The 12,409-nt window shown below is 37.3% G+C and overlaps 1 protein-coding gene across 10 annotated transcripts in view; it reads right to left on the bottom strand.

Annotated features, from left to right (window-relative positions):
- caskb (calcium/calmodulin-dependent serine protein kinase b) overlaps positions 1-12,409 on the bottom strand; it is a 71,185-nt gene that overhangs the window by 36,781 nt on the left and 21,995 nt on the right. For all 10 annotated transcript variants that reach the window (XM_036570515.1, XM_036570513.1, XM_036570516.1 and 7 more), the window contains exons 2-5: positions 9,781-9,893; positions 4,179-4,284; positions 2,980-3,057; positions 2,671-2,743 (exon numbers count right to left, since the gene is read on the bottom strand). In XM_036570515.1, the coding sequence (XP_036426408.1) occupies positions 2,671-2,743; positions 2,980-3,057; positions 4,179-4,284; positions 9,781-9,893 (370 nt within the window). The remainder of the gene's footprint in view (positions 1-2,670; positions 2,744-2,979; positions 3,058-4,178; positions 4,285-9,780; positions 9,894-12,409) is intronic.

Raw genomic sequence — 12,409 nt, 5'->3', positions numbered from 1 at the left:
GTATTGACAATGAAAACAAAAAAATTAGTGTTGTAACCAATAGCACTGGTTGAACAATTCTTTATTTGTAGGTAACTGGTTAATCATTTTCATCCCTAATACAGACCTTAAAATCAAATGTACCAATCCATAAGACAGACTGTCAGACCTCCAAGCTGCAGACACTGCAGACACTGATGCACATACAAAAGCCTTTTAATCCCTCATGACTCCACATTTGTGCCTGTCAGACTAAAGCAATTGATCAGAGAAGATGGAGTGGGTCTGTGTCCAGTGTGCAAAAGGAGCCCAACCGTCCATCTGTCCTGGCCCTGAAGCGGGTCTCTGACAGTAATCCCACTTTAATCACAAATGTCTCATTAGAAGGGGACTTCCTTGCTATCCAAGCAAACTGTTCTACGCTAGTGCACACTGTGCAATCCTGTGAAACTATGTGCATCAAAACACAAACACACAGAACGGTATGATATGGGTTGATATTCATCTATATGACACTCAGTAGCCATCTTAACACATTTTACACTCAAGATCAAAATGTGAAGGTCAACAAAAAAGGAAAAGGTAACCACCAAAAAAGAATGTGGTTTCCCATTTTGCAATCAACATGCTAAAAAAAAATTCAGCCATGGCAACATTTGCGGAAGCACATATACACAGCTAAACCACATAGTCAGCAGTTGTTCAAGCAACTGAACAGCAACAGAAAAAGTGCACCTAGCAAGAAGCAAATAAGGAACATATATCAGGGGTTTATTAGGGCATTGCTCTTTCTTCAGTAAAGAAAATGGTCTTATTACGCATTAAGCTTTTAGTCATCATGAGCTGTATTGGTACATAACTGGGGGTTATGTAAATTTGCAGTTGTTATTACATCATTATTAGTTGTAATAATGCAAAATAAATACTTGACCTTGTTATGCAAGTCATTCGGTATGAATTGATTACCTAAAATCACATCTTTTTAAAGAATAACTAGCCACAAAAAGTTTAATAAGTGACTAATGTTTAAAAGTGCTTTAAAGCAGTTTTAGTCCTCACTAATTAGAGACTTAAAAGTGCCTAAACAAGTCAGTCTGCATCAAAAAATTCAATACTTTATGATATTTTGGTCAGCAAAACACAAAAAATTCTCCATGAAAGAATTCAATTTATTAGTATTTGGTTGTTAAAATCTAACTTAAAAGAGAGTTGAAAAAACGAGTTGAATCTAACGCAAAATATTCTTATACGTATTGGGCTACCATAAAGTGATAAATTGATCTTTACTTAACAATACAGGACGCAAGCCTCCAGGGTGGTGCGACCGTCTAAGTGAAAAAATCACGAATTCAATCCCTGGTGATGCTACAGCTATACATGGCCAGGAGTCCAAGACAGCACAACTGGCCTTGCTCTCTCTAGGTAGGCAGGATGGCCAACCTTCTCACACCATCACTCAGTGCAATGCTAGCCACCACAGGCATCTGTTATCTGACGTAACAGAACTGGTGGTTAGCGCTTTTCCTCCAAGTGTGTTCAGCTGTCCAACAACACTGCGTTAGTGGCAGTTCAAAAAGATGCCGTTGCTGGCTTCACACAACTCAGAGAAAGCTTGTGTCTCCCATCGCCCTCTTAGGGCTGGTGGTACCGTGTGATCGGGGGAAGTACTAACTAGTGGGTGGAACTGGATACAACTAAACTGGGGAGAAAATTAGTAAACATCTTTATCCTGTACAAATCAGCCAGTCAAATCACACACACTGGACCTCCTCTAGTAAAACTAATTCAGCTTGAATAAGGCTTTACTTCACACTCAAAGGTAATAATAATAATAATAATAAAGTTCACTTTATATAGCGCCTTTCACAAAGCCAATGTCGCTTTACAGAGGCAGGAAAAAATGATTCGCCTAACAAAAAAGGGGTAAGCGATCTGGCAAAGATATTGTATCATGATACACAACACACAAAATGTATCAAAATATTTAGTTTTTGTGATGTTTAATAAGCTGGAACAGTCAAAATAGAACCTGTAGTGCCATGTTTAAAAACCAATAATAAACCTTCAACTACAACGATTTTGTCTACGTTGTACAAATTTAACTGCACTAAATCCAATTAAACAGGCCTTACTATGCTCACTTTGTAATGAAACATGTATTTAGTCAGTATTCTTTAAATACTGATGATATCCACAATATGCTCAGAAAAGCATGCTGTGACAATTTTTCACGATAATGATAAAATATCACCATATTGCCCAACTCCACAACAATGTCTTATAGCGTTTATTGGGCATTGTTAACAATAAAGCAATTACTAGTGATTTTCACAAAACATACCTCCAATTATTTACTAATACAAGCCATTATGAATGAATAAAGCCTGATGCATTGTGAATAAACAATTTAGAAGTACCTCTACTGAACAAAGAACAAGAGGTTCATTTATCCTCAATACATGTTCCTTCAAAAATGTTGACTTAAAACACAAACTTTGTAATTTTTCAATGTTATGTTTTTTTTTAACGTTACTTTTATTACTCAACATAATGAAATGTAGGGTTTTGTGATAACCCAATCTGTTTAAAGACAAAGACAAACATGAAGATCATTAAAGAAGCTCTTAAAGGTTTAAGGGGTTACAATAATGAGTGCTCGGATATCAATGATTCATACAAGCGAAGTCTTACCTTCACATCTCGGTGAATGACATTGTTGTCATGACAATAACGCAGTGCTTCCAATATTTGACGCATGTAGTGGCTGAGAAAGTGGAGAGACAGACAGAAGGAAAAAGGAAAAGAAAGAAAGAAAGAAAGAAAGAAAGAAAGAAAAGAAGAAAAAACAAGCGAGAAGAAAGAAAGGAAAGAAAAAACAAAAGAAAAAGAAAGCATCATAAAGCACATTTAATTTTTCTTACCACTTAGTCTTTCAGAAAAAAATGTGGTGAATAAAGTGGAAGAGAGCATTTCCTTTAAGCCTGGCAGATGGGGACGTACCTGGCCACAGCCTCACTGTACACAAAGCCTGCATCTGCCCTCTTCACAATCTCAAAACAAAGATCTGCTCCATCCATACTGAAGAAAAAGAGCAAGAAAGGAAAACACATTATCGCTCCTATCCATTTCGTCCTACATTTTCTTTTCTACAGAATTTAAAAATGCTTGCTGCCTTTTACAATGTGTTTAAACTTCATCATGAATGAAGCCATGTCCTTGTGCCTGGCTGTATTGATAAAATTCAATTTAGTGATATTTTCCAGATATATCACAGTATTATTATAAGGCGATATTCAAGTTTGCATTAAGTGTCACACAAACCAGACAAAGCTATTTTTTTGGTTTGGTTCTGCCTTACTTAAAGTTAAATCAAAGCAACCCTTAGACCACATTTTAAACCTTAAAGAAATAGTTTAATGGACATTGTGTAAATCCAATTTACACTACTTTCCACTTACCCCAGATGTAGTCGATCAGCTAAGACATGTTTGGAGTTCAAATTACCCTTCTTTAGTTTAGAACTGGAGCTGTGAGACTAATGTTGCTAACAAAAAGAAACAATTTTGGCTACTTGGGTCACTACTGAGCTCTAGACTCAATAATGCCACAAACAGCCAAAATTGTTTCTGTAAAAATTTTCACCAAAACTTCTCTTAACGCGCCACAACCTCACTCAGGTCTTAGTTGTGGCTGTGCAAACTTGTCATTTATGACAGTTATTGTCACAAATACAGATTCTAGATCAGCACTCCTACTCATGAGCTGGTTTTTAAATACAGACCCCGTTGTCTGAAAAGGCTGGTCTGTTCTGGTGATGTATTTTTATGGAAACTATATGAGCAATTTAGGTGACCATTTAGTTCTAGTGCTTGTTAGCAATGTTAGCCTCACAACTGCAACAAAAAATTATAATTTGGATTTCAGACGCCTCAGCTGATCGAATATAACGATAAGGTTAGAGGAAATTGTGTAAATTAGATAATACTTTGTCTTAATTACTATGACTATAGTACTATATGAACCACAGAAAAGCTCTGCTCCACAAGCAAAGCTTACTATTTAGTTTTTTATGTATTTTCACCAGTTAAAATTAAACCATCAATACTGCAAAAGCTCAAACTCAGTACTGTGGGACATGAATATCAGTATACCAGGTACAGACAATATATTGCCCAGCATTATCATGCAGACACACTTACAACTCAAAAACCATGTAGAGCATTCCATCTGAACTGTAGGTTTCCAGTAGCTCTACAATGTGAGGGTGCTTCAGCATGTGACAGATACTAGCCTCTCGCTTTAGATCTACAAAGAGACAAAGACAGGACAAACATCATTTTTTAATATGACTTTAACCAATCTGAACATAATAAAATACAAAACAACTAAAAATACATAACCTTCTGTTTACCATCACTGCTCAGTTATTAATAAACTAGAAATCTCCTGTGCTTCTGTAGTAGTACTGCTGAGAGCATCATGAGTGAGAGTATATTCTGCTGAGTGGGCTTCATATTCGCACACAGCACAGACTGCATGACATCCTTCATCATTCACATTCATACTGTTCCATTGTGCTCCAGCCAGACAGGCTGACGTCACTCCGTTAAACCCCAAGTGAACGCTAGAGGGAGCAGTGATTCATTCTGTTCCATTCACACACTGCTGCATCCCACACTAGACAGTAACAGAGGGTTTTTCTTCCCCTAACATGTAACGTAACTACATCTCCACACCACCAAATTATCAGTGAGAAATGCTGCTGTAAAGACATACTGAATATCTTCATAAAGGAATATACAGTCTAACAAGTCATCACAGAGGACAGAGCTAAGTGGGCAGGTCTAATATGAGGACTCATATTAGACCTTAGTCTTTCACTGAGACAGACATCAGTAAAATAACCAAAAAAGGCAAGTAGCTCTGCATCATACTACTCTCTGCTCCTCTCTTCTCCTCTCTTCCTCAACCACTGTTCTTCTACGCGACCCAGTTGGCACACAATGGTGTTTTCAGAGAGGAAATACCTCAGGCCTCCTTTTCATTCTCTCTTCTCTGTAGTATTTTCTTCAATCAGACATCAAAGCATGCTAAGTAGCAGTGTGCAGCACTACTGAAACATCAGTAGTAGCTGGAGACAGAGCAATGTGCCACTGCAGGGCTGGAGCTGAGCTGCTTGCATGTGCTCCTTCATTAAAGGAAATACAATTCAGCTCTTTCCTAAAAAAAATAAAATAAATAAAATTATATATTCACAACTTCGAAAAGGCAGCAATTAACTACTCTGTGGAGTGTAATGCATTTTTACAGCAGATCTGGCCACTGGCCAATCAGCTGAACATTCCATGACCTGATTAATGCCAGAAAATTGCATGTGTAAAGGTCTGCTGTGAGGTGCTACCTAGAGGAAGAGAAGTGTGGCCCTGTGAAGTACGCGTTTATAGTGACCAGGCCATGGGCCTCCATCCTGATCACAATTTGGCACTCAGATTAAAGCCATGAAAACCAAAGCCTGGGGGCTTCAAAAACACCACCTCAATACTAGGGCTGGCCCAAAGAATTTGAATACTCAAGTATTCTTTTGTTACATTAGTTTTAATTTCTCTATTTTTTAAGAAAACTGTAGCCTAAAACAAATTTCAACCAAAAAGACCTTTAGATGAAATAATCATTCTTCATCTATGAGAAATGTTTAAACAAATAAATTATTGCCAGTTTAGTTGAATGCATCATAAATTCTTGCCGGGTATCTACAATACCTCACCTCACAATGCAAAAAACTGAACCGCTTTCAATGTCACTACTGTCTAATTGCAGTTATTTGAGATAACTGCAATTATTTAAGCTGACTAATCATTTTCTAGTCATAAGATTTCAGTCATTTTGTGCTTCAACAACCAAAATGTGAATTGGGTTTGTCAGGCTGAGGCAAATAAATGTACATAAAAGAAAGCAGTAAAGACATTCATTGTGAGGCATCTTTGAGTTTAAAACAAAAAAAACTTCTATCTTGGCGCTCTAGCATGTTTAGACAGAAGCATCGAGTAATGTTTATTTAATTGTTAGTTATGTAGCTAATTCTAACATTTTTAGCATGTTTGCTGGCAGAATGGTTTTTTTTTAAACATATTTTTTCATTCTCACGAAGACCATGTGGCTCAGCCTAACTCGCACAATTCTATGTAACTGTAGATGTTTGTCCATGCAGTGTCGATTTAACAGCACAACCAGTATTAGCTACCAAGTAAACATAGCTAGCAAGTAAGGTTAGCCAGTCAGCCAATGTGGCCACTTTAGGCTTTTATTTCAATAGTAAAAAATGAACAAGAAATGACAACAAAATAGATGACTGTCATTTTTTTATATATGACAAATAATCATTTCATGGTTGTCATATTTAAGAAAAAAAACTTGAGGTGAAGAGGTAGATGCAAGGTGCTGTAAGGCAAAAGTTTCCAAAAAAAAAACCTTTTTTTTCCTGATTCACCATTATTAACATTAAATACTGAACAAAAATACAAATGCAAAACGTTGTTGTTGTTTTCGCTCCCACTCTGCAGCAGTCTGACAAAAAAAACAGGAATTTTCATAGTAATACATCATGCTGCTACAGGCAAATGGTGGTCACACCAGATACTTGTACGGGAAATCGTTTTCATAATGAATTCTTAGTAATTCAGGAAAAAGTGTTGTGCTCATATTTTTGTTCTGTGTATATAAAAAACTCAGCCAACACATGTAGGTTCCATTCTGGATGGTAAATAAAATGCACATATTTCTATTGTAGACACTGTGACCCCTGGTTCTTGTCATCATCATTGTAAGGAAATTTGAGTTTAAGCTTCTTTACAATAAACCATTTCACAGCAAACCACTCCAAATAACTCTCTTTACATCTCATCTATTGGATTCTTTAGCAATTAAAAAAAAAAAGCTCACCTTTAAGGATCTATGCCTCCTCTAAATTAAAGCTTGCTCCCAATTACACATAATTATTCCTGTCCAATACTGACACCCTGAAAATCAAGGCTACACAGACATTCTCAGTTTTCTAGCACAGTGACTCAAATAAAGAGGTCACACGAGCACACTCTTAGTCTCTTTCTCTCTCTCACACACACACACATTCTGTTATGTAAGTCAGTCTAGTCTATGTTCTTTGAAGCCCCAACAAACATTTCCAGAGACACAAACACACCAACCAGGATCAGCAACATACAAGACCACTCGAACACCTGTAACACATACAACAACAGGTAACTAGGAGACAGTCCCTGTTCCCAGACAACTAGCATAATCCAGAACAAATGAAGCAGGTATGTCTTCAGCAAATCCTGCACAAAGAGTCAGCCCGCGGCCTCTACTGCAGCCCGGCTCACTGCACACACTGCAGCCTGACACAGAACACACACAGAGTGGAGGGCATTACTCTGCTGTAAGCCACAGGCCCTCACACTGGGTGCTTACTAGGCAAGGAACAGTAAAACCAAATGATAATCATCCTTTTTCAGATTTCTAATAATTCAGATTAACGTACACAATTAGGCCCTGTTCACACGAGCTACTATCATCTGATCATCTGTCTCAACAAGAAGTACAGCTATTTACACCTGACATTTCCTTGTATCTCAAATGTGTCTTAAGTGACCATTTATGGTCAGATTTTTTGACTGGACGAAGGTTAACAGACACATTTACTATGTTGCTCTCACTGAACTTGTTGTCAGACAAAAATATCCTGTGAGTTCTTGTTTTAGACCACAACTTATAGATAAACAGGAAAAAAGACAAAGTTACACAAAGTGGCTGTTGTCATCTCTGCTGTGATGACGTAATTAGAAGGTCCTTTGTTGCTGTAAGAGATACTTCACATTTTAATTTATGTGAGGTAATATGCAACCCTAACCACCCCCATAGGTGGCTGTAACCCATTCACACCTTTACGCAGCACTGTCCACCTATGATTAGATCACCCAAGACGCAGGTGTAACTGGCTTTAACTGTCTTTTTATAAAATCATGGTGGAAGCGAACAGACCACTGTCACAGTCTTCCTGTAAAGCACACACTAATACAATGTATGTTTTAAAAGTAACAGTAAATAGTAAGCAGTAGCAGTGCTGGAAAAAATTATATATATATATAATTATATATATATATATATATATATATATACTATATATATATATAAACTATATACTAGTTTAAATTCTAAGGAATTCTGACGACAAGTTCAAAGAAATGGTTCAGTGAAAAATCAAACCAATTTCCCACTTACCACATGGGGTAATGTTTTGTGTGCAACTTCTTCTGTTTTATTTTAGTGTTACAGCTACAAAGCTAACACTGATAACCACTAAAAGCCAACAGTCCCCATCTTCAAAACTTCTTTCAAACCACCTGCAGGTCTTCATTAAGATCATGCAGACTTTTTGGTATGGTTTAGGACACAGCAAGACTTCCTGAGAACTAAAGAAAGTGTTTCTTAGAAACATCAGCCTCGTAGCTCCAGTGCTAAAGAAGCAAAATTTGGACACCAAACATGTCTTGCTTGACTACAATTTAGGTAAGTGGAAAATTGTGAACAACTGAATTTTTCTCTAAACTATTCCTTTAAACAAAATTATATCAACATAATTTACCTGTTTAATGAACAATACAATATATAATGTACAATATAATACCTTTACTGAAATGATGAATGAGCTTGTGAAAAAAGTTCAGTACAGAATTACTATAAAATTTTAAAAACATGATGTTTTAGTGATATCAGTGATGTTATAATAAGACAATGTTCATACTGTCCCATTCTTAGTGTTCACACATACAGAGTGACACACAAGCAAAAGGACACACATCATGTGCCAAATGATCAATCAGTAATTGCTCAGCAACAAACATCTTTCATTGAGCAATAAGAGCAGTTGTTTCATAGCCTTCACATTATCACATTATGGACCATGGAATATGCCTGAAATATGTCCTGGAATGCAATCTGCAAATCTGTGTTAAACACTGTGGTCACTGATTTCTGTCACAAGAGTGCAGTTCTACCCCCAGCTTTCTTTCCATCACTGTTCTGTCCTGACCATGCCGGACACACACACACACACACACTCACAGATGGCAGTGTGTTGCAGCCAAAACCCACAACAGTGCCAACCCAGCAGGACAATGCCCAGGATACCAGGCATGCACACACACACACCTCAATATGTCCCCAGCACAAAAATATAGCGAAACAAAAATAACACAAATATATAAGTGCCTACACAATTAAAGAGACAAATGACATGAATACTTACAGTCACCTTAATTGACAGTTAAAAAGTTATTTATCTGGGCAGTAAGTGTTTATTTACTCTGAAGAAACACATTACAATACATACAAATAACATTAATAAAGTAAGTACTGATTTGCACCTTTGTAGTCATAATCCAATACCTAGTTTGGCTAATCAATACTTCAAAACATTAAATCAAGTGTGCTGGTGATTGAGTTTAACAAATCTTCGCGAAGGCTGGGGTCTGAAGGAAAATCTGAAGCCAGAATTTGTTCTTTAAACGAGCACTCAAGGTATTAACTACTTGTTTGGAAAAACAATTGTCACTCTTTGCTGTATTTATGTTTATTTGTATTTACTCTAATGATATGGTATTTGTCATAAGCAAAAACACACTTTCTGCTGAGGTAAAAGGTTTTAAATATTATGCTTAGGTGCCTAAGATGTACATACAGTACTGTGTGTACACACTCAAACAAAAACAAACATGTGTGTGTGCTTTAAGCATGCAATTTCACCTTCTGTGCTGAGTCCAGGACTGGAGGTAAAGCTGGCCACATCCACAATCTTCACAGCAAACTGCTGCCCCGTGTCCCTGTTGATGCATCTGCGCACCACACTAAACGGCCCCCTGGAAAAGACAAACACAGAGAGTGAGGGACTGACCAACTCAAATTACTCTGGCAAACAACTGCTATGGCATCTTCAACAAATCTGTTCAAAGCTGAACGCTGTCTGAAACAAGACAAGCTATCCAATGTCAGAAACATTGGTTGCACAGTAGTCTATAAGGGCTGCAACCAGAGGTAATAAACGTATTGTGTCAGTTATTGGCTCCTGCACCACAGAGCCAGTTATGAGTGTTTAGTTTTTGTGTGTGAGAACAGTAGCACCACACACATCAATCGTAGAGCAGAAGCCGAGGAGCACAGCTGTGATAGCACACACCATGGCAGCTCCATACCTGCATGTTCCAGCTTAAACTCTTTCAGCCAATTCAAATCAATTAAATACATTAGTCTGCATTAGCATATAGCAGGGATGCACTGATAGGACAAATGTGGAAAATTTTTATGTACATATTTGCCAATACTGATGGCAACAAACATTTTTATAAATGTAGAAACTGGGACTAGCCTTACCTGGAGTACTATTACAGAGAAACGTAACATACGTAACGTTTAGTTGTATATAGTTCATATGTAGTAACATTAATAAAATGCAGCCATTTTAGCACAGTAGCCCAGGGTCTTCTAAATGTCCTGCTTTTCTGGAGTACAATAAACAAATTGTCAAATATTAGTTTGAAATATTAGTCAAATCTAAACATCTGTCTGAAGTGGTACTATTAGTGTGCATTCCTAGCATGAGTTGTCACTGTAACAGAATTTTGACTGTAAGACTCAAAATGTTACCAAATAGGCCTATTTAAGCTGGTTTGAATTATTTTTCCACAGCTGTCAGCTTGCACAATGACATATGTTGTACAAATACATTACAACAAACATAATTAAATTTGCTGTGGTTTTATCTGTTGGGTAGAGACAAATACTTGTAAATAAATGAAAGTAGAAAACACATTCATAGAGATTTGTCAACGGTCTTATTCTGACTTCTGACTCTGTGCTATAGCACCTTTAGAGCGCAGTGGTGCGAAAACTTTGTTTATTTGAGCTCAAGCTGTTTCTGTTTTCTGTTAGGAGCTACCAAGTATCGTCACCCAGGAAGAAAGACAGATAAATCAGCCAAACTGACATCTTTAGGCTTGTAGTTTAGTAAATGAATTAATTGAACAAAAAAGACAATTAAACTGTCAATTAAACCGTCAATTACAATTGTCAGCTAAAATTTCATGTTGCATTGATTTTTTCATCAATAAAAACAAATCAAACAACTTCAGTGCCCATATCTGAAGGCTACATTCAGATTGCAGGTAAAAGTGCCCATATCTGAATTACTGTCCAAATCTTATATTTTGTTGTTTGGTCATTCACATTCTTCTTTAATGTGGTCTATATACGACATCAGTTGGAACAGATCACACTCCTGAACTGACCCGTATGCACAAAAGAAAACTGTTCCACCCGACATGCTCATCCAACAAACCTCCCGTACCGTACATTTCCTTAAGCTTAACAGACTCGTTCCACAAGTCACATGCAAACAGCACCCACTAAAACAACCACGCTGGACAGAGCTTACAGAAAAGAGTAAGAAATGGTGAATTTCTGTGTTTGTTTTAATCATGGAAGCTGAAGAAACAGAGAAAGCAAGCTTTGATTCTTTTGTTTACTTGCTGTTCAAAAGAATGCTAGCAAAGAGGTGCCAAATCAGTGCCAAAATGGGGATAAAATGTTGTCGCTGTGCAAAAAAATAAATCTCCATTTTTCCATTAAAAAAAAAAAATATATATCAACAGTGAGTACATAAAATATCGCCTAATATTTATCACGCTACACTTGAATATGGGCTATACATTATGTTGATTGTTTCTAGGAGCATAAAGTCACATACATTACTGAATACAATATCAACATATTGTTAGTCAATTTTTTTTCTTTCTAGTTTTCTCCCCAATTTGGCTGAGTCCAATTCCACCCACTAGTTAGGTCTCCCTCAATCACATGGTATCACCAGTGCTAGGAGGCTGAAGGCTAGCTTTCTCCAAATTATGTGAAGCCAGCTAGCATCTTTTTGGCTACGGTCGACTATAGCGTCACCATTGAACTTGCCAACGCTTAGACAGTTGTGCCTAACCAGTAGATATTTCTCAGTGGCGTGGGTGTACAGTTTCACTCTGAATGTAAGCATATGAAGCGTATTCAGCTGGGCGAGGCTGTAACACCTCCAGCCTTTAACCACACAGTGCCACGGCTCACACAACACAGATTACTGACACCGTGCTCACCACACAGGGTTATTCTGGGGACACAAACAGACTTACAGCCACACAAGCCTGCATAATTAGAGCACAGCAATCCAGAGCTATAAAGGACATGAATAAAGCAAACATACCCAGAGCCTAAAATAAAGACTTGATCGTTATTGAAGGAAAGTCAAGCTCAGTACTGAGTTCAGAGCTGATGAAAATACACAATGACATCATAATGACTATGGAAATATTGAGGAAATAAAATGATTGATGGG

Source organism: Colossoma macropomum, unplaced genomic scaffold (genome assembly GCF_904425465.1).
Source record: "Colossoma macropomum unplaced genomic scaffold, Colossoma_macropomum, whole genome shotgun sequence".
Lineage (NCBI taxonomy): Eukaryota > Metazoa > Chordata > Actinopteri > Characiformes > Serrasalmidae > Colossoma > Colossoma macropomum.
This window is presented reverse-complemented; position numbering and strand designations above follow the sequence as displayed.